This window comes from Lithobates pipiens, unplaced genomic scaffold (assembly GCF_037356315.1).
Source record: "Lithobates pipiens isolate NorthernLeopardFrog02 unplaced genomic scaffold, aLitPip1_a1.2 Scaffold_28, whole genome shotgun sequence".
NCBI classification, from domain to species: domain Eukaryota; kingdom Metazoa; phylum Chordata; class Amphibia; order Anura; family Ranidae; genus Lithobates; species Lithobates pipiens.
In genome coordinates this window covers 205,985,344-206,012,251 of record NW_027507789.1, presented here as the reverse complement: position 1 = coordinate 206,012,251, position 26,908 = coordinate 205,985,344, and the positions used below count along the sequence as shown (strand labels likewise).

General features: G+C 43.9%; 1 protein-coding gene across 1 annotated transcript; it reads right to left on the bottom strand.

The window, feature by feature from the left end:
* Positions 1–1,176: 1,176 nt before the first annotated feature.
* Positions 1,177–25,225, bottom strand: PPDPF (pancreatic progenitor cell differentiation and proliferation factor). The gene is made up of 5 exons (XM_077460362.1): positions 25,069–25,225; positions 5,430–5,523; positions 4,708–4,785; positions 3,893–3,989; positions 1,177–1,605 (listed from the first exon to the last, which is right to left on the bottom strand). Exons 2-5 carry the CDS (start codon positions 5,482–5,484, stop codon positions 1,497–1,499), a joined length of 339 nt encoding a protein of 112 aa, XP_077316488.1. The 5' UTR covers positions 5,485–5,523; positions 25,069–25,225; the 3' UTR covers positions 1,177–1,496.
* Between the last annotated feature and the right edge of the window lie 1,683 nt (positions 25,226–26,908).

The following is a 26,908-nucleotide window of genomic DNA, read 5'->3' as shown; positions in this document are numbered from 1 at the left end:
GTTGAGTCATAAGAGGGCCAATGGAAGCTGCAGAACTGGACGTGTGACTCAGTGGAAGGAGATTTCTGCAGCATATTTGGCAAATACAGAACTACAGTATATATATAAAATATGCAAAGTGTTTGAAGGGAAGCTTCAGAATGGCAAAATTGTGGGCAGACTACAGTTCCTCTTTAACAAAAAAAAGATAGAGAAAAAAGAAAAAAGAAAGAAATCCGCACAGAACATGGAGCCAAGTCGCATGTAATGGGATTTTTTTTTCTGCTCATTGCAATGAAGATATGGATCGGGAGAAACTTGTCCCCCAGAACTAACATTTAGGTCTCGTTCACAACATAAGGTGTGACACATTTAGGGCAGTATATTAATAGCAATGGGCTGCCCTATGCATGTAAAATACACAAAAATAAATAAAATAAAAAGTGCAGGCATGGTTTTGTAAAATTGCCCAACACCAAACTGCATAGTACCGTGCGTTTTGGTGGGTGCACAAACACACACACACCATTGCCAAGACACATGGGGGAGGCATTAAGACTCTATGGCACCCGTGTTCGCATTTTTCGTGCGGTTTGGGAAAACGTGCGCTTTCGTACACGTTCCCACACCTGATGTGAACAAGGCTTGGTTCACACTGCCGTGACCGGAAAGCCGTGCGACTTTGTCACCAGACTTCATTAACAGAAATCAATGAAAGTAGTGTTGAAGTCGCTCCCAAAAGTTGTGCAGGAACCTCCCCCCCCCGAGTCACACTGATTAGATGCCATTGCAGTTAATGGGGTGCAACTTGTCATGCGACTTGAGTTCAAAGTTTGAACTCAAGTCACATGACAAGTTGCATCAGTGTGAACCGTGCCAAACTCTTTAACCTTTTCACATAGACCGTACGCATATATGCGGCCTCTCGGTGGGTGGGCCTTGATGCCAAGTGGTATATATATTATAAAATGTATAGAAATGTAAACGCCGTGCCGAGTGTGTGCATCCTGCACACTCCGCCACAGTTACAAAGTTAGCAAGTAGCAATCGGGAGCTTTCCGATCATGCGATCGCTGTGGCAGCCAATCACTACAGTGGTCAAGTGCCCACCTCCCAGCGTCCGATACCTTTTAAGTGGCAGAGAGGCGCCTGCGCTAAGGGGAGGTTAACTGCATGAAAAATGACATAAGAACAGTGTTTTTTTTTTTTAAAAGGCTGCCAAACTTTATTAGACAATTACAGATAAAAACAAGGCATCTTAGGTGGGGGAGGGGGGAACAGAGGACCAAACAATTAAGAATGTTTCAGTGTTATAGATGTAATAAAAACAAGTTACTTTTTATTTATTTTTCCATTGTATAAAAACCATAAAAAACAAAAGTAATGACCAAAACAAAAGCTACGGGGGTTGGGGGTGGGGCGGCAGCCTGTGGGGGGGGGGGGGGGGGAGGGGGGTGGGGAATGGGCTCCACCACCCAGCGTCTTTCCGGTGAGGAGGGGGGGAATGCATAGCGGGGTCAGGCGGAGGCGCTGGAGTCAGTCTTGGTCTCACCGACGTTCTTCCTCACCGCCTCCTGAGCCAGGCCACAAGGGATAAAGCCATTGGTCACACGAATGCTTCCTGAGCTGTTGAGGAGAGAAAGAGAGAGAAGTTAGGGGGCTCCGAAACAGCAACAGAACCGGCTTAAGTGTTAGGACACAACACAGTGGGGGCTTCTGTTGGGTTGTGGGCCGTCCACAGAGGAGATGGTGGAACGGATGTTCCTCTACCTCCTCTATGATGAATGCAAGCAGAAAATGGCAAGGGTTTCATCACTTCCTGTTTCAGAACCGTCATATCAGTATTTGTTAGAAAATTACTTATAACCCCCAAACGATATATTTCATAATGTTTGGGGGTTATAAGTAATGTAAAACACACACACACACATAAAAGAACCTAGGAAATGTATTTTGGTGGTAATTGATTACCTCTGTGTTCTTTTTATTTTTTGCCCTATGAAGAAAACAATTTTGGGAAAAAAATTTTTTTCCCCCCTCAGGTTAGGCCGATATGTATTGTATTATGTATATGTAATTTTCTACATATTTTTGGTAAAAATAAATCCCAATAAGCGTATATTGATTGGTTTGCGCAAAAGTTATAGCGATCAATGTCATTTTTATTATGAATTTTTTTTACTACTACTAATGGCGGCAATCTGCGATTTTTATCGTGACTGACATTGCGGTGGACGGATTGGACACTTGACACTATTTTGGGACTATTCACATTTATAAAGCAATCAGTGCTATAAAAATGCAAAGATTGCTATATAAAATGTGACTGGCAGGGAAGGGGTTAACACTAGGGGGCGCTGAAGGGGGTTAAATGTCTCCCCTGGGGAGTGATTCTAACAGTGGGGGGAGGGGACAGATGAGGGGAGGCGACCGATCGGTGTTCCTCTGTACAAGGAACATATGATCAGTTCTCTCCCCTGCGTTTCACTGAGATCCACATGCCGACCCTGTTACTGGGCAATCAAGGGTTCCTGGCGGACATGTCACATTTTAAAATTGCGCACGCTCGTAGAATGGTGACTGCGATACTTAAAAATCTCCATAGGCAACGCTTTACTTTTTTTTTTTTTTTTTTTTTTACAGGTTACCTATTTAGAGTTGGAGTTAGAGGAGGTCTGGTGCTAGAATTAGTGCTCTCGCTCCAACGTTCACGGCGATACCTCACGTGTGGTGTGAACACAGTTTACTTTTGCATTAATGACTTGCGTATCTGTTCAATTCTGCTTACGCTATCCCTTTAATTCCCCCCCCCCCCCCCATCACTTTTATTCCTATACAGGAATTGAAAAATGCCTTGTAATCGTAATGAGGACAGGTCCACTTTATGGAGAGATCTGGGGTTAAAGACACCCCAAATCTCTCCTTTACCTTGAAAACAAGTGTAGCCAGGAGCTGATTCTGAATATCTACCTATTCCTGCAACCAGAAGATGCTGTGTGGCTTTGCTACAGAGGGAGCCGTTTCTCTCTAGTGTTCCAGTTTTGGCTGTCCTGTTACTTTTAATCAAGAGACAGAGCAAAGCATCTTGGGATGTGTAGTCCATACGGATAGACTTCTCCCTTTAGATGTATTATGTGAAATTACAACTACCAGCTGGCTGATGGAGAAGAACAGACCGCTGGTGGGGGGTGAACTATAAGAAGGAAGGTTTGAGGCCTAGCAGTATATGACAGCCATGCGACCAATAGGGGGAGGAGACCAGCAGCAGCCTACATACTTCACCCTGGCCAGCTTGACACAGGATGGCCTTAGAATTTGTTGTTTTTCAGGTTCTACTATCTTTACTAAGGTGAGGTGGAGACATGAGATCGGACACATCGTTGTCCTATGAATGGTGCTAGCATAGGTGTGTGCAGCCTATAGCATTAGAGTGTGCACCCCAAAGCTCAAAACACACGTCTTTCTCTGTAGCCTCAGCTGCATTGGACAGTGAAGGAACTGAATAGTGCTCTGTGCTGAGCGCCTTCCTGTTAATTCACAAACTGAAGCATAGTAAACACTTTTTACTATATTTCAGTAATGAAGGAACACAGCGAGTGTGTTCACTTAAAAAAAAAAAAAAAAAAAAAAAAAGGAAGGTGATGGTAAAATTACATATTTACTAGCCCCTTCCCTCACTCTCCATTCTGAAACATCCCCCCCTGCAGGAGCTTGGGGAAGAAGGGAGGAGGGAAGCCAGCAGCGCTGCTAGGGGGCGCAACAAGGGGGCAGCTCAGGCAATTGGGAGGGGGGGGGGAAATCAGCACCACATGCAGTGATTACGATGTGCTCCCTGCGCACATCTACGGGTGGTGGAAAGGATGTAACAGATGCAATTATATGACTTGTCAGTCACCCGTGCCGCTCCACTTACTTCTCCGGGGATTCAGAAACAGTGGTCATGACAGGATGAGGGGGTTTACCAAAGAAGAAGCTGGCCCACCAGTGGCCAGGATCCGACTTTGGGAGACCTGCAAGAAGAACAGACATCAGATTAACTCTCCCAAGATATCCAATGAGAAGATAACATAGTCACTAATCCCACCCACATTCCCCACCCACCTCTGCCCATTTATGACTGTAGAAGGCAAGAACTATGGACCACTTATAGCCTACCATATGAAAATATGAACCTGGACAATGTGGACAGGAGCCTTAAAGTTGAACTAGACCCAATGGTCAAAAAGGGGCACTCCTCCCCACGCCTAAAAAAAAAAAAAAAAAGGGAAGGGGAGGAGGAGGAAGGAGGAGAGGTAGGACTAAACTATCCCAACAGACTCAATGGCCAAAAAGGGGATCATTCTTCTCAAAAGGCTCAAAAATATTGAGATGTACACATGTACCATAAATACGAAAAACAACAAGGAATGTAATGCTCCTCGTAGAGAATCTCCCCAAAAGTTTTGGCTATAGACGCACTTCAAATATCGAGTTGTATCCATTTTTTTCCTTAGACCTCTCCCTTCTCATGGTGACATGGTGTTTATTTCCTGCCTATTGCAGGTCAACCAATAGTGACCCTGGAGAACGAGTACATAAGTTGTATAACCCAACTCTTATCATAGAATATTGAACCCTGCAGACTATCAGACCAATGTCCATGGAAACACATACATAACTCAGTGACACACCCCTTCTATGGGGGGGGGGGGGGGGGAAGTAACCTGTATGGGGGGGGGTGAGACTCACCTGGGTGGTGGGGAATGACCTCTCCAGAATAGTCCACGCTGCCGCAGGAGCTGTTACTGGAAGTGGACCCCAGGCGCCCTGCAAGAAGATAAACAGGTTATTATAGCTCCATGACCTAGAACTAAGGGGGGAAGGATGAGAGACAAAACAGATGGATCTGCCAACTATTTTCACAGGAAAGGTTAATCAGCAACAGAACTCCTGAGGATCACAAGGCATGATCTAAACACGCATTGCGAAATCTCAGTAGTAAATAGAAAAAAAACACAGGGGTGGCTTCACCACACTAGTCTGTGGATGACCTAGGGCTGAGGGGGTGCCATTTTTAAAGTGCAATTTTAGACAGGTTTGTTTTTTGTGGACAGAGTAGAGAAGGTTTGGAATGCAAGGTCCTCATCAAGAAGATTTGCTTCGCCCCATGACTCTACAGACAATGATAAAGACCCGACATTGGTTCAAAGCCTTCAGCACTGTATACACAACTTTTTGTTTGGGGGTTCCACTTTAAATACTTCTATCACGGTATTCTTCTTGAGTATTTCCAGTCACCAACCACCATCTTTGGTTGGCTGAAGGCATCTTTTAATGCCAGATCTTGAAGGGTTTCATAACAATTCGTTTGACCATTAATGGGGTGGCTTTATAGAAAACCAAAGGGGGATGATGACTATGTGGCGAAATTACCTCCTATACCCCATGGTCCCTGGGTGGAAGATACTCACTGCGGTAGTAGTCGTGGGTTGCGACGAGTGAGCCACTTGATGGAATGGAAGCCATGGTAGTTCAAGCCTTGTTTTACTTAAGATGATGTAAACCCTGGAAGAGAAGAACGCACTGTGAGCAGAAGAATCTGGACAAGTTGTGAAGTGCTATAAGAAATGCGCAAGGGCTCATTCAACAATGCAAAAGCAATGAGAAGGTTCCAGGTAAGGTTAGTGCACAAATTGCTCTAAAAGATACAATAGCCCTTGGCTCACTGGGCCTCAAGTTAGAAGGGTTGACTCCTATCTGCTATTAGACTTTTTAAAATTGGTTTTGGGTACAACAGTGAGGGCCATAGCAACAAAATCCTCCTGATAGTCCTCATCAGTGTATACAAAAGTAAATGAAAAGCTTTGGATAACAGACCGTAGCCCCCCCCCCCCCCCCCCCCAACTATTCTTCAGATGAGCAATTTTCTCCATAGGTGCCTGCGCTCTTTGGGTATTCTTCGCCAGCTCACGGAACTAGAGCACATCTGCCATGGTCTCTCATTGATTTACGTCTCCCAAATCCGACTGGAGACTGGGTATATTCCCAGGTTCCTCTCTAAATGGAAATCGGACCTTGAAACACAATTCGCAGACTTGCAGAGGGAGAAGAGAATTTATTTTGCCCAGAAGTCTTCCATGGCTACTAGAAAGATGGCGCCAAAAGACCGGCTACAAAATTTTGACCCGCTAGTACAGGGTACCCACCCCTCTGCACAGCTTTTTTTTTCCCCAGGTCAATAGTACATGTTGGCAATGTGGCAATGCAGAAGGAACAATGCTCCATATCTTTTGGGACTTTCCCCAAACTTAGGCCTTTTTGGCAAGAGGTGATCGGTACTGTCAAGCACCTGACCAACGTTGACCTGGAGGGTCGGTTCACACTGAGTCAGCACGACTTGCAGCGTGACTGCCTCAGGTGACCTGCATCCAGAAGATGAGGAGTGGCAGGTGCAACCCTGATGCCGCGGCACCACCCAGAGGCTGGATTCCTCCAACCTCAAAGAAAATGTTTGCCCAGGGTCCAATCAATATTAAAGATGGCCCTGTCCTGGGCAAGAGGGTCCATCTTTCATCCGCTCTTATTCTGCTGTACAAGGAACATTTGATCCCCTATGTATACTCTTCCTAAACGCCTCCTATTTCTTCCTTCCCCCCCCCCCCTCTCTCTTCTATTCCCTTCCCCGTTTACCCGGCTCAGTTCTGGGTGCTGCTTTCTTCCAGATCGGTGATCATGTCATACATTAGCTCGGTCTCATTGTCCCCATTCTGGGTCCAGTAATATAGTTGCACAGCTTTATGCAGACCAGTCTATGTTAATGGTCTCTTATCGCTACTCTATCTGCCATATAGGCTTTTTACCCTTCGACCATTTTCATATTCAACATGTTTTACTTGACCATTCATATTGTGTTCTGTTAGGGCTGTCGGAATGCAAACTTAATTGAAAGTTTTGCATGGTTATCAGATTATGCTGCATGTCTTCATCTCTCTGACTGCGTATTGCAACTTTTGGAAAATAAAGGAATTACAAAAAAATAAAAAATTTAAAATTAAATTGCGAATACGTGACCTATGCACTTGGGGGGCGGGGGTCTTCTAAATTAATAGAAGGTGTTTACAACACTATCTACTGGAGCATTCGCAGTTTGCAGAGTAGCGACTGGTCAGAAAGGGATTACTGTGACGCAGTTGGATGGCCTTAACATGTATTCCAATGTACATGAACCAAAAATCCCGGTTGTATGGCAGTGTGGAGTAGGTTCATTCAGAATTTTTAGTATGACCTTCCCTGCGTGTGTTGGGGCCTACACCCATATGGATGGCACATTAGGAGCAGCCGCTGCACCCCGATTGACAACGATGGGGCAGTTTGCCCCGGGGATGCACGGAACACCTGTACTGCCCCACATAGGTAAACGCAGCCCTCACTGGGGGGGGAACGAATAGATATGCCTCATGTAAACAAGGCCTTACTGTTAGTAAAGTGGTCTCTTCCCTAGAATTCGCTCCATAGGTGGTCCTGTCAGCCAGCATCCTTCAATTGTAAGTGGGGTCACAGAGCACATTTACTAAGTCTCCTCAGAGGGGGTCACAGACCACATTTACTGACAATCTCTCCTCAGACCCTATTCACTGATAGGAGGTCTCTTTCGCTGGGGTCACAGAGCGCATTTATGATAGAAAGGTCGACATTTCAGAGAGCATTTAACAGGCAGTGAGGAGGCATTATAATGCCTCCTGACCAGGGCTGGTGCTACCATTAGACCACTTTCACGCTGAGGCACTTTTCAGGCGCATTCACGCTAAAAATAGCGCCTAAAAACGAAAACTTATTTCCATTAAAATCAATGAACACTTTCACACTGGGGCAGTGTGCTGGCAGGGCTGTGAAAAGCTCCCCTCTCCATTGAAATTAATGGAAAGCTCTTCAAAAGCGCTCAGTGTTTACTGGCAGTTTAGAAGTGCCTCAGTGTGAAAGTGGCCTTAAGCAAACTAGGCAGCCGCCTAGGGTGCACGGTCACTGGTGGTCCTACTCTCTTCATCAAGCAACTAAGTCCCAGCATCAGCAGGAAGACGTTGCTTCGTTCGCACATAGTGTCAGAGGTGCAGCTATGGCGGAGGACTGTGTCTGTGCACCGACCCCCGAATGAATGGAAGTAAGCAAACATTCATGGATGGGCACTGGTAGGCTGCATTGATGGGCACCGGTGAGGCTGCATTTGATGGGCACTTCATTAAAAGGGTGGGGTATACATGGGCAGGGTAAAGAGGAGTCAGGGTTGGAGCCAAGGGGGGGCAAAATGAGGTTTCGCCTATGCTGTCAAATATACTTGTATCAGCCCTGCTCCTGACCGCCTGATTTAACCCTTTAATAATATTACACTACCACGCCACAATTGCATGCATTACACACAGCTGTATTTGCCAGGTGGTACCTTCTGTCAAACTCTTAACCCCCAACTTCCACGGCCAAGAAGCAGAGCATTGCGAACGCATCACATGAACAGCCCTGTCTGGCAGCTATTTTACAGTACGGGTCGGTGGCCAGAGCGTAGTAAACTGTGGCTCAGCTGCCTGTTTTTTTACTACCCCCTAACCGCCTGTCAGAGCTCTTTCACACAGACATTGAAAATTGGCAGTGGGGTCACATTTACCACCGGACTGCCGATCAATGCCACACAAAAGTGATAGCGTTTGGCAGGTGATGATGCTTCGCAACCACCTCCACTCACTTCCAATAAAACCCACCACAAGTATAACGTAAATGCAATGTAAACACACCTATGGCGTTTACAGCGTGTTTAAGGTGTGATTGAAAAGCGTTAAAAACAATCATTTCCCATTTTAGCCTTGTACAAATTAACAAAAACATCTCACAGGGCATTTGAGGAGCGTTGCCTAAAACAACACGAATGGCTGTGCAACACAACCAAAACGCTCGGGTGCGTTAAGGCTGCTGTGCAATTCAACACTTGTGTGAACAAAACACTTATGTAACTAAATATAGGTGTAGCAAGGTGCAAAAGATGAACTTCTCCTCTCACCTGCCTGTCTGTACAATCTTTGCTGTGTATAATGTGATCCCGATGGAGGGGTGTGTATGGACTTATCAGCTGTGATGGGACACAGATGTGAATGGGCTTTGTGATTAACTCCTTATGGCCAGCCACTATGTTGTAGGACAAGCGCCCAGTCCTAGTTCCTGCCGGCCACCCAGCCACCAAATGCTTCATGTAACTGGTTTAATCCATTGGACACAAAAAACGATCGTTTGTTGCAATGACAAGTTTGCACGTGTCTATCCGCATTAAAATTTTATTGGAAATAGCAAAAATGGAACCAGCCATACACAACACAACAATCTGAATTTTCCACTTTCACCTTCAACATCTTTCCCACAAAATCCAAACGCTCCCTTATTTTTCACCCCATCGAACATCATACGCAGGGCAAGCAATAAACTTGTCTGTAATCAAATAATTCAGTTTATTGGAAAAAAGCGGAAATTTCAAAGCACCCGATTAGGGCCCATTCACAAAAGTGGGTCTTTTTATAAATCAGCGAATGGCACTTTCTCCAAACATTCTCTGGCGGTGAATCCAGTCATTGTCATTTAAAAAAAAAACACATGGACCTGGAAGGTTCTCCACCAGAGAAAGTCATGTTTGTTGGTTTATACATGGACCCCTATGTTGTTCTAACAAAGCACACTGCTTTAAAGGCCTAGCGGTGCATATTAATGTAAAATGGCCAACGCGGTTCGCATGATGTAATGCGGTATGTTGCAGTGCCAGCACGATGTGACTTTAACTGCCTGTTTCAACAACGCGCAAGTGTGGATAGGCCCTTATTAACTGTACAATTGGCTGAAAACAGGGTTTTATTCCGACTTCAATTAAAATTAGTAAAAAAAAAATAAAAAAATTTAAAAAAAAAGAACCCTTAGGTTGGCAATCTTGCTCGGTGGGGACCCCCGTCAGTCCACTCTCATATGGCATCCTTCGATTGAAAATGGGGGTCACACAGGGCATAATCACTGATAGATAAGTCTCCTTAGCAGGGGGTCACAGGGCTCATTTACTGACAAATGTTTCCTCAGTGGCGTTGCAAAGCATATTTAATGACTAAAAAGTCCCCTCAGCAGGGTCAGAGAGTGAATTTACTAACAGAAAAGTTTCTTCAGCGGGATCAGAGTGCTTTTACTCACAAGACTCTCCTCAGCAGGGCCACAGAGCACATTTACTGACAGAAAAGTTTCCTCGGTGGGGTCAAAGTGAATTTACTGACAGAAAAGTCTGCTCAGCAGGGCCACAGAGCACATTTACTGACAGATAAGTTTCCTTTAGCGGGATCAGAGTGCTTTTACTCACAAGACTCTCCTCAGCAGGGCCACAGAGCACATTTACTGACAGAAAAGTTTCCTCGGTGGGGTCAAAGAGTGAATTTACTGACAGAAAAGTCTGCTCAGCAGGGCCACAGAGCACATTTACTGACAGATAAGTTTCCTCAGCGGGGTCAAAGAGTGCATTTACTGACAGAAAAGTTTGCTCAGTGGGGTCAGAGCACATTTACTGAAAAAAATTAAAAATTCTCCTCAAGGGGGTCAAAGAGTGCTTTTACTAACAAAAGTTTCCTCAGCAGGGTCATGAAGCAAGTTTACTAGCAGAAAAGTCTCCTCAATAGAGTCACAAAGCATATTTACTGATTATAAAGATTATTTACTGAGAGAAAATTTTCCTTGGTGGTGTTACAGAGTGCATTTACTGACAGACAAGTCTTCTTAGCATGGTCACAGAGCTCATTTATGGACTATAAGAAACTCTTCAAATGGAAAGAGCCAGCTGAGAAATTGTCAGACGAAAACAGTAACTGCATCCAATCAGATGCAGCCGCTGTTCGGGTATTCTGACAGCTGTCAGTGCGGCCTGTCAGAATACAATAGCCAGCACAGCAGATTCATAAACGTGGATGGAGGAATCTGATCAATTTTTGTGTATGAAAGGAATGAGTTTATGGCCATTTTAAGGCCGGATTCACGTTATTGTCATTGGTTGCAATGCAATTCGTTTCACATGGCACCCCAACACACCTCCACGAAAAACGCATGTCAAAGTGCCTGTAAAGTCGGCATTGCTGTGAAAACTTCTGGTTTTTGGTTGCCATTGGTGAAGTGAGGCCAGTGACATTCACATCACAGGGGACATGAAGAAAGCTAATAATGGTCACACCTGTGCTTCAGGTAAGACGAGAATTGTTTGCTCTCTCACCTATACAATGTCAGCAGGAATCGGCCATGTTTACACTGTAAATAATGAGCATTGCGGGATTCTAATTACAGAGCAGACGAAGGGAGGTCAGGGAGTGCGCGGCTGTCTGACAGGTGTCCGGGTGAATGGGTGCACAAAGGTACAGAAATACATAAGTCATATATACGGCGGTGTCCAGTTCCCGCCAACATTGACCACATATTTTCCTGGGACATTTAGCGGTGGAGTTCATATAGACGGAATAGCGTTACAATATTTAGGTTTACGACTGCCCCCTGTGTGCACGGCATTGCCAAGGCCAATGTTGGCCATGGCCTTGGCATTTTTTTTAGGCCAGGTCACATGTGACAATTCGTCAGCCACATGATTGTTAGAGATCGTACAGCTGCATCTACAGTGGTCCTCGCTAGCCTGGTTTGGCCAGCAAGCAATGCTGTAGGAACCAATAAGCATCCTCTTTTAGGGCCCAGTCAGACCTATGCATGTGCGTTTTTTTTTTGTAGCATTTGACAGGTGCATCATTATGCACCAATGAGTATTTGCCTCGACATGCATAATCGATGTGCAAATGTTCGAATTTGGCATTTCGAGTGGATAGGGATAAGATAGCAATTGACCAAGGCTTGTTAAGACTTGTGAATGCATCAAAATGCAAGCGTTTTGATCCACTCCTATTGACTTCTATGGGCCTCCCTAAGCACTAATAAAAACGAAAGGAGGATATGCCGTTTTTTTAAAAACACACTGGAGCTCTAAAAAGGAAACAGATGTTGTCTTTATTAGCTATGCTTTTTTGTGGTTTGTGAGGCATGCATTACACAACGCAACCGGTGTTAGTGGGCCCTCCTTTAGACACCAAAAGGCTCATTCACGACAAGAGTTTTTTAAACGCACCATTTTTTTTTTTTTTTTAGCCTTTTCGCATAACACGCATAAGACAGCCCATTCATTTCAGGGACAGACACAGCAAAGCTGAGCCTTGCGCTTTTTTTTACTGCTTGGTTTTGCCGTGTTTGTTGTGCTTTTTCGCACGTCTTCTTAACCCGTTTTGGGATGCTGTTTTTATCGTGTTTTATGAACGCACAGTAACACATGCAATTTTGCACGCAGCTGTACAATGGATATAAAAAGTTAACACACCCCTGTTAACCACTTCAATACAGGGCACTTAAACACCTTCCTGCCCAGACCAATTTTGAGCTTTCAGCGCTGTCGCACTTTGAATGACAATTGCGCGGTCATGCTACACTGTACCCAAATGAAATTTTTATCATTTTTTCCCACAAATAGAGCTTTCTTTTGGTGGTATTTGATCACCTCTACGGTTTTTATTTTTTGCGCTACAAATAAAAAAATACCGAAAATTTTGAAAAAAAATATGTTTTTTTTTGTTTCAGTTTCAAAACTTTGTAAATAAGTACGCTTTCTCCTTCACTGATGGGCACTGATGGGGCTACACTAATGGGCACTGATGGGGCTACACTAATGGGCACTGATGGGGCTACACTAATGGGCACTGATGGGGCTACACTAATGGGCACTGATGGGGCTACACTAATGGGCACTGATGGGGCTACACTAATGGGCACTGATGGGGCTACACTAATGGGCACTGATGGGGCTACACTAATGGGCACTGATGGGGCTACACTAATGGGCACTGACAGGTGGGCACTCATAGGCGGCACAGGTGGGCACTCATAGGCGGCACAGGTGGGCACTCATAGGCGGCACAGGTGGGCACTCATAGGCGGCATTGGTGTTATACTATAGTAATGGATGCCAATCAGTGCCAAACAATAATGCATGCCAATCAGTGATGCCCATTGTGGGCACTGATTGGCATCCATTATGGGCACTGATTGGCACCCATTGTGCTGACTGGCATCCCTGGTGGTCTAGGGAGGATTACCTTTTCCCTGGTGGTCTGGTGTGGGCATCCTCGGGGGGGCTGTGCTGATAATCGATCAGCACAGACCCCCCCTGTCAGAGGAGCAGCCAATCGGCTCTCCTCTACTCGCGTCTGACAGACGCGAGTGAGGGAAAAGCCGATCACCGGCTCTTCCCATTTACACTGTGATCAGCTGTGATTGGACACGGCTGATCACGTGGTAAAGAGTCTCCGTCGGAGACTCTTTACCGAGATCGTAGTTGCCGGGTGTCAGACTGACACCCCGCAACAACGATCGCCGCGATCCGCGCCCCCGGGGGCGCGCAGCGGCTCATAATCCTGATCGCGTCATATGACGTCCGGTCAGGATTATGAAACCACTTTGCCGCCGTCAATTGCCTATAGGGCGGGCGGCAAGTGGTTAAAATGTCAGGTTTCTGTGATGTAACATAAATGAGACAAAGATAAATCATTTCAGAACTTTTTCCACCTTTAATGTGACCTATAAACTGTACAACTCAATTGAAAAACAAACTGAAATCTTTTAGTGGGGGGAAGTAACAAAAAAAAATAATTTTTTATAAAAAAAATATATATATATATATATATATATATATATATATATATATATATATATATATATATATATATATATATATATATATATATATATATATATATATATATATATATATAACTTTGCACACTCTTATAACTGGGGATGTAGCAGTGTTCAAAATTAAACACTCATGATTAAAGTGGTTGTAAACCCTCAAATACAAGTTTATCTTATCAGAAAATACATAACACAGGCAGCTGAACCCTGCCTGTGAAAGTGCACTTGTTTACTTTCGATAAGAATCGTGTTTGTATGGTCCATGACGTGATGCGCGATTGCGCAGTATGGACTTGCTAGAGCGGCATGTATACAATGCCGTTTGTATTTTTCCGGCTTGCAAGGAAGCTACTGTGCGTGACATTCTCCTCATCACGGCACAGAGGAGAAGTCTCGCAAAGCACAAATCATTCTCCTCTCCCTGATATGATGCTACGGCACATGCGCGAGATTTCGTCAGGGATACTAACTAAGGGCGGAAATGACTTCCGCATTGGCTTCAGAAATCAGCACTAACAATGGCGCGGACGATAGATAGAAGAAGATAGAATTTTCACTAACTACTCAAAGGTACTTATACCGCTTGTTTTTCAATTATTACTATACATTATGCTCGGGTATGTTAAGAGACATACAAATAATTGGAAAATTTAATTTTTTTGGAGGGGTTTACTTCCTCTTTAAACTCATGTTAAATAGGGGTCAGTACACACTTGCCATTGTTTAAAGTGCCTCTGATTTACCGCAAATAAAGTTCAGCTGTTCTAGTAGGTCTTTCCTGACATTTTCTTAGTTACATCCTACAGCAAAAGCCATGGGCCGCAGAGAGCTTCCAGAGCATCAGAGGGATCTCATTGTTAAAAGGTATCAGTCAGGAGACGGGTACAAAATAATTTCCAAGGCATTAGATATACCATGGAACACAGTGAAGACAGTCATCAAGTGGAGAAAATATGGCACAACAGTGACATTACCAAGAACTGAACGTTCCTCCAAAATTGATGAAAAGACAAGACAAAAACTGGTCAGGTGGGCTGCCAAGAGGCCTACAGCAACATTAAAGGAGCTGCAGGAATATCTGGCTGTGTGGTACAAGTGACAACAATCTCCCGGATTCTTCATATGTCTAGGCTATGGGGTAGAGTGGCAAGATGGAAGCATTTTCTTATAAAGAAAAACATCCTAGCCCAGCTAAATTTGGCAAAAAACCCATCTGAAGTCTCCCAAAAGCATGTTGGAAAATGTGTTATGGTCTGATGAAACCAAGGTTGAACTTTTTGGCCATAATTCCAAAAGATATATTTGGTACAAAAACACCTTTGTACATCACCAATAGAATACCATACACACTGTGAAGCATGGTGGTAGCAACATCATGCTTTGGAGCCATTTTTCTTCAGCTGGAACAGGGGAATTAGTCAAGGTAGAGGAAATGATGAACAGTTCCAAATACCAGCCAATAATGGAACAAAACCTTCAGGCTTCTGCTAGAAAACCGAACGTGAAGAGGAACTTCATCTTTCAACATAACAACGACCCAAAGTATATATCCAAAACAAAGGAATGTTTCACCAGAAGAAGAAGATGAAAGTTTTGGAATGGCCCAGACCTGAATCTCGTTGAAAATCTGTGGGGTGATCTGAAGAGGGCTGTGCACAGGAGATGCCCTCACAATCTGACAGGTTTGGAGTGTTTTTGCAAAGAAGAGCGGGCAAATATTGCCAAGTCAAGATGTGCCATGCTGATAGACTCATACCCAAAATCACTGAGTGCTGTGATAGAATCAAAAGGTGCTTCAACCAAGTATCAGTGTAAGGGTGTGCACACATATACAACCATATTTTGGGGGGGGGGGGAATAGTATGTGCGGCTAATGTTTAGTATAGAAGATGAAAGCAATCAATAATTATGATCATTTTGTGTACAGAGCATGCGATATATTCTGAAATAAAAAGCTTTTGACTATTGATTACTTCATCATAAACTTTTGTTGTTGAAGGTTCATTCACACCGGAGTGATCCGTTGCATTGCCTTGCGTTAAAGCAGCCCTTTATTATGAATAGGCTGCCAACATGACACAAAGGATGAAAAAAGCACAACGCACAACAACGCACAGGATGCGTCCTACAGCATATTATCGTCTTTTTGATATCTGCGTCCAATCAGATCTGATCAAGATTTCCAAAAATGAGCAAGTATGCAAATTTGAACAAAAGCCTACATGCTCTACACCGCTCCTCTTGTGTAGCCAAGCAGGCACTTTTTACCCAGACTCCTCTAGTAAGGCTGTGTTACCTAACATGGACCGTTTATTTAACCTCAGTCAGTGGCGTTGACAGCTGGCACAGTCCCTGCTCTACTCCCATTGGTCCAGTCGGTGCCAACGCAGCCTCAGCAGACGGGAGGCTAGACCTCGAATTAAAAGCGTCTGAAGTGAAAACTGTCAGTATTGCTCTAAGCAAATCCTTCTGTTGTTAACGCTAATCAACACGCAATCCCTTATTGTTCCTACACTGATGAGCACCAACAAGGCAGACGCTTAATACAATAAAGGGAGCGTTCAACTGTACTACTAATACTTCAATCTGCAGAGTCCTGTTATTCTTCATTACATAAGGGGTTAGTTATTAATGCTGACCCTGTCAGGGGGGGGGGGGGGGGGATTTTTGCTATCTATGTGTGCTCTCTATGCACATTCAACACTCGCCAAGACCGGTTTACACCGGTATGCTCAGAAGAAAAAAAAAAAAAGAGCAGCTGTCCAAGTAAATGAGACCCTGCCAGCTAGGACCAGCACATTCCTGAACCTCAAGAGCTTGCAGTCCGCCTGCAGAGGTCTGGTAAGCCTGCAGGAATGAACCAGCTTCAGAGGGATGCTGCTTCAGATTTGCTGTAAATAAGAGGCTCATAAAAGGTATTGGATATACATGGGCATTTGTCTGCGTCTCATGCCAATATATCATACAGGGGTGACCAGTCATTACATTCCCGTATGGACTTGTTACAGTTATCTAGAGAGTTCTGGAGATTTTCCAGCATGTTCTCCTTTTCTCTACCGTAAAAGGAAGCAAATGGTGAGATCTATAAGGGAGAAAGAGGCTAATTTGGTGGAGTCACCCTAAATCATGCCACGCTCATATCAACGTTTGGTTAAAGCAATGGTCCCCAAAGTGTGGCCTTTTGCTTGCCTTTATCCAGCCCTTAGGGCACTATTCCTCTTACTTACACCAATGATGGGGCACTATTCCTCCCACTAACAATGATGAGGCACTATTCCTCCCACTGACACCAGCAATGGGGCACTATTCCTCCCACTGACACCAGCAATGGGGCACTATTCCTCCACTGACACCAGCAATGGGGCACTATTCCTCCCACTGACACCAATGATGGGGCACAATTCCTCCCACTAACAATGATGGGGCACAATTCCTCCCACTGACACCAGCAATGGGGCACTATTCCTCCCACTGACACCAGCAATGGGGCACTATTCTTCCCACTAACAATGATGGGGCACTGTTCCTCCTACTAATACCAACAATGGGGCACTATTCCTCCCACTGACACCAGCAATGGGGCACTATTCCTCCCACTGACACCAGCAATGGGGCACTATTCCTCCCACTGACACCAGCAATGGGGCACTATTCCTCCCACTGACACCAGCAATGGGGCACTATTCCTCCCACTGACACCAGCAATGGGGCACTATTCCTCCCACTGACACCAGCAATGGGGCACTATTCCTGTCACTGACACCAATGAAGGGGCACTATTCCTCCCACTGACACCAATGATGGGGCACTATTCCTCCCACTGACACCAGCAATGGGACACTATTCCTCCCACTGACACCAGCAATGGGACACTATTCCTCCCACTGACACCAGCAATGGGGCACTATTCCTCCCACTGACACCAGCAATGGGGCACTATTCCTCCCACTGACACCAGCAATGGGGCACTATTCCTCCCACTGACACCAGCAATGGGGCACTATTCCTCCCACTGACACAAGCAATGGGGCACTATTCCTCTCACTGACACCAATGAAGGGGCACTATTCCTCCCACTGACACCAGCAATGGGGCACTATTCCTCCCACTGACACCAGCAATGGGGCACTATTCCTCCCACTGACACCAGCAATGGGGCACTATTCCTCCCACTGACACCAGCAATGGGGCACTATTCTTCCCACTAACAATGATGGGGCACTGTTCCTCCCATTGACACCAATGATGGGGCACTGTTCCTTGCACTAACAATGATGAGGCAATATTCCTCCTACTGATAACAATGGGGCACTATTCCTCCCACTGACACCAATGATGGGGCACTATTCTTCTTACTGATACCAACAATGGGGCACTATTCCTCCCACTGACACCAATGATGGGGCACTATTCTTCCTACCGATACCAGCAATGGGGCACTATTCCTCCCCCTGACACCAACGTCTGGCTCCACTAAAGTTTGAAGGACTATAAACTGGCCCTTTGTTTAGAAGGTTCGGACAGAACTGGGATAAAGGATTGGCGATCAAACTTTTGGAACCAGGTTTCCTCATTGCAAATAATATGCAATCCGAATTACACAGATTTTCCTGCATGCAGACGAAGCACGACACATTGCGGTAATACGTGCGTTCTGGCATGCATTATGTAACACGCAATTGGTTTTGAATGGAACCCCAACGCAACACTGCAGCGCTCCGCGACTCAATTTTGGTGCATTACGAAAAAAAAAAAAAGTCACGTCCGATTTCTTTTTTGGGACATTGGGGTGTGTTAGCAGCCCCCTTCATTTCAAGAGCCTGCTTTAATGCAACACGCCACAAGTATGTGAATGGGTCCCCAGCATTGATGTTTAGATCCACGGCATAGAAATGCAGCTAGAAGATAACAACAGCAACTGAAAACCCCGGACAGGGAAGGGTTAGGGATGATTAATAAGTCTCTCTACAGTTTGAAAACTAGTTAGAACTGGCTGAGCCACATCTCTCCCCTCCTCCGCCTCCCTCCACAGCTCTCCCTCCTTCCTCCTCCCTCTACATAGACAGGATGGGAAAAAAAACAAACTGAATGGTGGCCAGGGAACAAAAGACACAGCTGAACAGCGAATGCAATGCCATGGGCTTTTGTCCCAAGAGCTGGCAATCTAGCCAAAAAAAAAAAGCAAACGGCGCTTTGCTGTCAGCGTTCTCACCGTCGTATCGGCTTTGTTGACCCTTATCAATGTGAATCAGGTTATGCTGACAATACTTTGTAGGTCTGCTTTACCCTGGTTTAATAATTTCCTAATATTATATATCCCATAATCGTCCATTATGACCAATTGTCCAATCAGATTCTTTCTGAAGGATAGTCACCGATCGTCGCACATTTACGGGCTGGAAAATAAGGATATTCTGCACTTGGTGGATACTTATGTATCATCAACCTGAATGATAGACTATATAAAAGTGAATGATAAAAAAAAATAAAAAATCGGTCAGCCTAATACTGAATGATATACTGTACAGCTGTGCTCATAAGTTTACATACCCTGGCAGAATTTATGATTACTTGGCCATTTTTCTGAGAATATGAATAACACAAAAACTGTCACTCATGGTTAGTGTTTGGCTGAAGCCATTTATTATCAATCAACTGTGTTTACTCTTTTTATATCATAATGGCAACAGAAACTACCCAAATGACCCTGATCAAAAGTTTACATACCCTGGTGATTTTGGCCTGATAACATGCACACAAGTTGACACAAAGGGGTTTGAATGGCTTTTAAAAGGTAACCATCCTCATCTGTGATCTGTGTGTATAAAAAGGTGTATTTGTGCAATTAGTGTGTGTGTATAAAAGGTCAGCAAGTTTCTGGACTCCTGACAGACCCTTGCATCTTTCATCCAGTGCTGCACTGATGTTTCTGGATTCTGAGTCATGGGGAAAGCAAAAGAATTGTCAAAGGATCTGCGGGAAAAGATAGTTGAACTGTATAAAACAGGAAAGGGATATAAAAAGATATCCAAGGAATTTAGAATGCAAATCAGCAGTGTTCAAACTCTAATCAAGAAGTGGAAAATGAGGGGGGTTCTGTTGAAACCAAACCACGGTCAGGTAGACCAACTAAAATTTCAGCCACAACTGCCAGGAAAAAAAAATTGTTCAAAATGCAAATAAGAACTCACAAATAACTTCAAGTGAAATACAGGACTCTCTGAAAACATGTGGTGTGGCCGTTTCAAGATGTACAATAAGGAGGCACTTGAAGAAAGATGGGCTGCATGATCGAGTCGCCAGAAGAAAGCCATTACTACGCAAATGACACAAAGTATTCCACTTACAATAAGCCAAACCTCAAACCTTCTGACACAAAAAGTCATTTGGAGTTATGAGACCAAAATTGAGCTTTTTGGTTACAACCATAAGTGCTACATTTGGAGAGGAGTCAACAAGGCCTATGATGAAAGGTCCACCATTCCTACTGTGAAACATGGCGGTGGATCGCTGATGTTTTGGGGATGTGTGAGCTACAAAAGGCACAGGAAATTTGGTCAAAATTGATGGCAAGATGAATGCAGTATGTTATCAAAAATTACTGGAGGAACATTTTTCCATTTATCAGCCGGGAAACTGCGCATGGGACGTACTTGGACATTCCAACATGACAATGATCCAAAACACAAGGCCAAGTCGACCCGTCATTGGCTACAGCAGAATAAAGTGAAGGTTCTGGAGTGGCCATCTCAGTCTCCTGACCTCAATATCATTGAGCCACTCTGGGGAGATCTCAAAATGTGCCGTTCATGCAAGACAGCCTAAGAATTTCCAGGAACTGGAGGATTTTTTGCCAAGAGGAATTGGCAGCTTTACCATCTGAGAAGATAAAGAGCCTCGTCCACAAATACCACAAAAGACTTCAAGCTGTCATTGATGTTAAAGGGGGGCAATACACGGTATTAAGAACTGGGGTATGTAAACTTTTGATCAGGGTCTTTTGGGTAGTTTCTGTTGCCATTATGGTTAAAAAAAAAAAAAAAAAAAGTGTAAACAAAGTTGATTGCTAATAAATGGCTTCAGTTAAACACTAACCATGAGTGAAAGAAAAGTTTGTGTTATTCATATTCTCTGAAAAATGGGCAAGAAATCATAAATTCTGCCAGGGTGTGTAAACTTATGAGCACAACTGTATAGAACAAACAATAAATGTGAATGATACAAATAAAAGAAACATAAAAAAAAATTCAAACAAGTCAGCCTAATGCTAAATGATAAACTATATAAAAGTACAAAAAAACTGAATGATAATAATAATAAAACATACACATATATATATATATATATATAATAAAAGTAATAAGTTCTTGTGATAGGAATAAAAAAAGTGAAGCGATTGTTTCTCAGCATGGGATTGGTCAGGAAGATCATCTTCACAACAGGTCATTCGCGGGAACCTTTGCAAGAAGATAGCGACCCATCGTCGCACGTTTGCGGTTGGGGAGTCAAGGATATTCCGCGCTTGCCCTTGGATCATCAGCCTCATACCGAATGGTATACTATACCTGACAAAGTATACGCTAAAATAGTAGACACTACTTTGAAGTCTTTGCGACGCACAGATATGAATGGTTATTATTGGGAATCGCGGGGTGCGACTTTGATGTCGCACAAGCACGAAATGGGACCTAAAACCATATCATAAAATAAAAGAAACATAAAAATAAGTTACTGCAATAAATAAAAAGTAGTGAGGCGATTTTCCTGAAACATGGGATTGGCCAAGAAGATCGTCCTCCACGCCCAATCGTTTGCCAGACCCTTGCCGAGAGGATAGTGACCAACAGTTGAGAAGTCTTGTTGGATGTCAGATTAATGCTGAATATATGCTACGAGAGATAGAGATAGATATATATATATATATATCAAAAATGATGATTATTGTGATGGAATTAAAGAAGTGAAGCATGGGATTGGTCAAGAAGATTGTCTTCTTTGACCAATCAGTCAACAGACCCCTTCCTACAGAATAGTGATCGGTTGTTGCCATTTGGAAAGTGAGGGATATTCAGTGCCTGGAGGCAGGGGCCCACCACTGGAAATCCTGGGGTCCCATATGATGCTGCACCGGGGCCCTGGAGGGCCCCCCTCCGGTAAGCTGATTGGGCCCGGTATAGGAGTACTGTCCTATCAGATGTATCATCAGTCTAATGCCCCATACACACGGTCGGAAATTCCGACGGAAAAGGTCCGATCGGATTATGTTGGTCGGAAAATCCGATCGTGTGTGGACTCTATCGGATTTTTTCCGTCGGAAATTCAGACAGAAAAAAAAGTCTGAGAGCTGGATCTAAAATTTTCCGAACAAACAAAATCCGATCGGACTTTTTCCGATCGTTTGCAGAGAATTCCGACGGACAAAGTGCCACGCATGCTCAGAATAAATTACCGGTACACGACAAAAGCTATTGGCTACTGCCCTCTACATAGTCCCTTCATACGCAACGAATGTCAGCTCGTTCCAAACGATCGTATTTTCTGACAACTTTGTCCGACCGTGTGTATGCAACACAAGTTTCGGCCAAAATCTGTCGGAAATAATCGGATTTTGTGGTCTGAATATCCTACCGCGTGTACAGGGCATACAATCGAAATTATAATAATAAAAGAAAAAAAAAAAACATAATATTCATAATAAGTCCCAGTGATGGAAATAAAGTGAAGGTCCCCGAGCATGGGATTGGCCAGGAACATCGTCCTCTGTTACCGATCGTTTCCCTGTCTCCATTGGTTCTATAACCCTTTATTACTGTCCATCGGCACGGCTGCTGTCACCATTGACAATCGCTGTCACCCATGACAGTAGAACAGTGACAGATGAGTTCTGATTGGTCGCTGGCTCCATGTACGAGTCAGCGCTTCCTGTGCTCTTAGTCAGCGACTGTAGTCAGCATTTCTCATGGTGACACACCAAGCAATTTAGCCGGTCCCACATCCTGTTAAATAACGTATGTCTATGGCCAACTCTAGTACTGTGCACAATGCTACATCTAAAATGCACGTGAGGAGGATGCGCGGCGTTTAGCACTGACACACCATCACATTGAGAGCGATTATCTCTAAAGATGATACAAGGCCATCCAAACACCAAACACATATCCCCAAAAACAGAAGAAGAAATGAGTGCCATTTCCTGCTGGAATCATCAGCACTTTGTTCTTTTTCTTTTATCAAAAAGATATAAAAACAAAAACAAAGATATCAAAATAAAACAAAATACACACAAAAGGCAACAAATAATAGAATTTTAAAACCCTGCAAAGCAGAACGCTCAGAAAAAAATAAAAATCATGACAATATTTTTGACACTCTTTATTGTGATGAATGGTAGCCATTCATGTAACGATCGGATCGAGCGATTCTTCACAGGAATCAGATAATATGATTGGCAATAGGGATCATCAAAGAGACTTCAAGCAAAACCTGATAGATTTAATCGAAATCTGATCAATATGCATGGAAAAAAAAAATGAAATCGTAGGAAAGCAGATATGATCGTTAGGTGCATGGCGCATCAAACAATCTTTCCAGATCGAATAATAAAAAACGATCGTATATAAAATTGTCCCCTGTATGGCCACTATAAGGCGCCATCAAACTATCTTTCCAATCGGATATTAAAAACAATCGTATTTATAATCGTTCCTTGTATGGCCACTGTAAGGTGTCAGCAAACGATCTTTCCAATTGGATATTAAAAACACACACACACATACATACATATACACACACATATATATATATATATATATATATATATATATATATATATATATATATATATATATATATATATATATATATATATATATATATATATATATATATATATATATATATATACACACACACACACACACACACACACACACACACACACACTCGTTCCTTATATGGCCACTATAAGGTGCCATAAAGGTATCTTTCAAATCGGATATTTAAAAAAAAAAATCGTATATAAAAATCGTTCCCTGTATGGCCACTATAAGGCGCCATCAAACTATCTTTCCAATCAGATATTAAAAATTATCATATATACACAATTGTTCCCTGTATGGCCACTATAAGGAGCCATTAAAGTATCTTTCCAATCGCATATTAAAAACGATTGTATATAAAATCGTTCCCTGTATGGCCACTATAAGGTGCCATCAAACTATCTTTCCAGATCAGACAATAAAAACGTTCGTATATTTAATAATACCCTGTATGGCCTCTAAGCCCTTGTACACACGGTCGGAGATTCCGACGGAATGTGTCCTATCGGACCGTGTCGTCGGATAATCCGACTGTGTGTGGTATGCATCGGACTGATTCCGTCGGAATATCCGTCGGACCCAATTTTCCAACATGTTGGAAATATTTCCCGACCAACTGGTGCGATCGGACATACTCCGATCATGTGTAGAGAATTTTGATCGGACCAAGTGCCACGCATGCTCAGATCAAATTCCTACATCAAAGCTGAACGTAGTCCCATCGTAACGAAATTACGTCATCACGTTCTGAAAGATCGGATTTTCCGACAACTTGGTCCGACCGTGTGTATGCAACAGTTTCGGACACAATCCGTCAGACTAAATCTGACGGACAAAATCCGACGGATTTGGTTGGCAGAATCTTCCGACCGTGTGTACAGGGGCTTAAAGGCGCCATAAAAGTATGTTTCCAATCGTATATTAAAAACGATCGTATATAAAATCATTCCCTGTATGGCCACTAAAAAGGTGTCAAACTATCTTTCCAATCGGAAAATAAAAAGGATTGTATAACAAATAAAAAAAACGGTTCTCTGTATGGCCACTGTAAGGTGCCATCAAACTATCTTTCCAACTCGGATAATAAAAACGTTCGTATATGAAATAGTTCCCTGTATGGCCACTTTACAATAAACAAAGAGAATTGGAGCAGGGATGAGGGAAAGATCGGCCAGCATGCTGGAAAATGTCTGCCTGGGCTGGATCGGTTTTTGCATGTTCAAAGAAGGATGCAAAGAAGCAATTGGTGGCTGGTAGGATCGATCGGCAATACACAAATAGATTTCTATGATGGGATGGAGACACAATGAACAATGTAGATAGGAATGCCAATATAGTATAATATTATATATTCGAATCTATATATGTTCCTACTTGTTTTCAGAGATAGACAGACAGACAGATAGATAGACAGATAGATATGGATGGATGGGTGACTTTGAGGGATGGTCCTACCTGTTGTCTGAGACAGACAGACAGATAAATATGGATGGATGATTTCGAGGGATGATCCTACCTGTTTTCCGACTTGGTTTCGTCCTCAGGAGCCTGGCTCTAGGGGGTTAGACGCTAGGCGACGGGGCCCATTTGAGAAGGAGAAGCTGGGACTGTTCTCCACGACCAGAGATTGAATCACTGAGAATAAGCTTGTGGAGCAGAGGTGGAGCTGACTTATATAGAGCGGTGGGAGTGGCCAGCATGGGGGAGGCGTAGAGACAGCTGGGAGAGTGACAACCCAGACCTGGGCAGAGAAGAAGGCTGAAGAGAACTCAGATTATGTTGGAATTTTCCAACGTGACACTTTTTTAAAAACCAAACCAGCTGGCCTGGCTTTTTTTTTTTTCGTTCAGGGATGGAACTCATTCTGGAAAGCTGGCTTTATCGGGGGCGATCCCTCGAAGAATTCCTGGGAGTCGGGAACAAGAGGCGCGATTCATAGTTCCCACAGCCGTGGGAAGACACTTTATGTAACTTCGTTGCGTAATGAAGTACGACAAATTTGAACATTTCTAGAATGATGAGGGATGAGCCGAACTGAGAGTTTTTTTCCCCAAACCTTGACCAAAAATTGGCAAAAGTCTTCTTGCCGCCCCAACATCATGACACCAACTCTGTCATACCTTCAGGAATCTTTAATAGAATCCTTTCCCAGCAAAGGGGCTCAGGTCATGGCATGGGTTCTGATCCAGAAACTGCCCTCCTATGGTCACATGACAGCGGTTTTAAAATGTACGCCTAACCAAAGCTTTTTCTTTTAGTTTTGGAGTAAACTCTTCCCAACTTTAATTTGGATATCCCTTTTTGTCTCACCAGGAATATCTGGTGGATTTTTCCAGCTGGGGACACAGACATCAGTAAAAGCCTGACGAAAAATGATGATGGGGAGGGAGATCCAGCACACAGCCTGTGATGGACAGCCTCAGCTCTCTTCCTGTGTGCTGCCTGAAGGGGGTGTCTTTCTTCTCTCCAATCAGCTCTAAGCCCTTGTACACACGGTCGGAGATTTGAACAAACAAATCCGTCGGATCTTGTCCGAAACTGTTGCATACACACGGTCGGACTAAGTTGTCGAAAAATCCGATCATTCAGAACGTGATGACATAATTTCGTTATGATGGGACTACGTTCAGGCTAGTAGCCAATAGCTTTGATGTAGGAATTTGATCTGAGCATGCGTGGCACTTGGTCCGATCAAAATTCTCTACACATGATCGGAGTATGTCCTATCGGACCAGTTGGTCGGAAAATATTTCCAACAAGTTGGAAAATTGGGTCCGACGGATATTCCGACGGAATCAGTCCGATGCATACCACACACAGTCGGATTATCTGACAACACGGTCCGATAGGACACATTCCGACGGATTCTCCGACCGTGTGTACAAGGGCTTAGAGCTCTCCTCACTGCACTCAGGTCAGACCCAACCTGGGTTCTTGGTCACCCGCTGCCCCTAATAGACACAGGGTAACTTAATAAGTTAACACATAAGAGGAACCTGGGGAGCCAGACAATGAGTTTCCCGACCACTCTAAGGTAAGCTGGGTTCCACGGCCCCCCCACCCAAACTGATTCCCATCACACTGCCTATGACCCCAAGAACACCATCCCCACCGTGAAACATGGAGGTGGAAGTATTAGGTTTTGGGGTTGTTTTTCTGCTAAGGGCACAGGACAACTTCACCGCATCAAAGGGACGACGGACGGGGCCATGTACCATCAAATCTTGGGTGAGAACTTCCTTCCCTCAACCAGGGCATTGAAAATGGGCCATGGATGGGTATTCCAGCATGACAATGACCCAAAACACACGGCCAAGGCAACATAGGAGTGGCTCAAGAAGAAGCATATTAAGGTC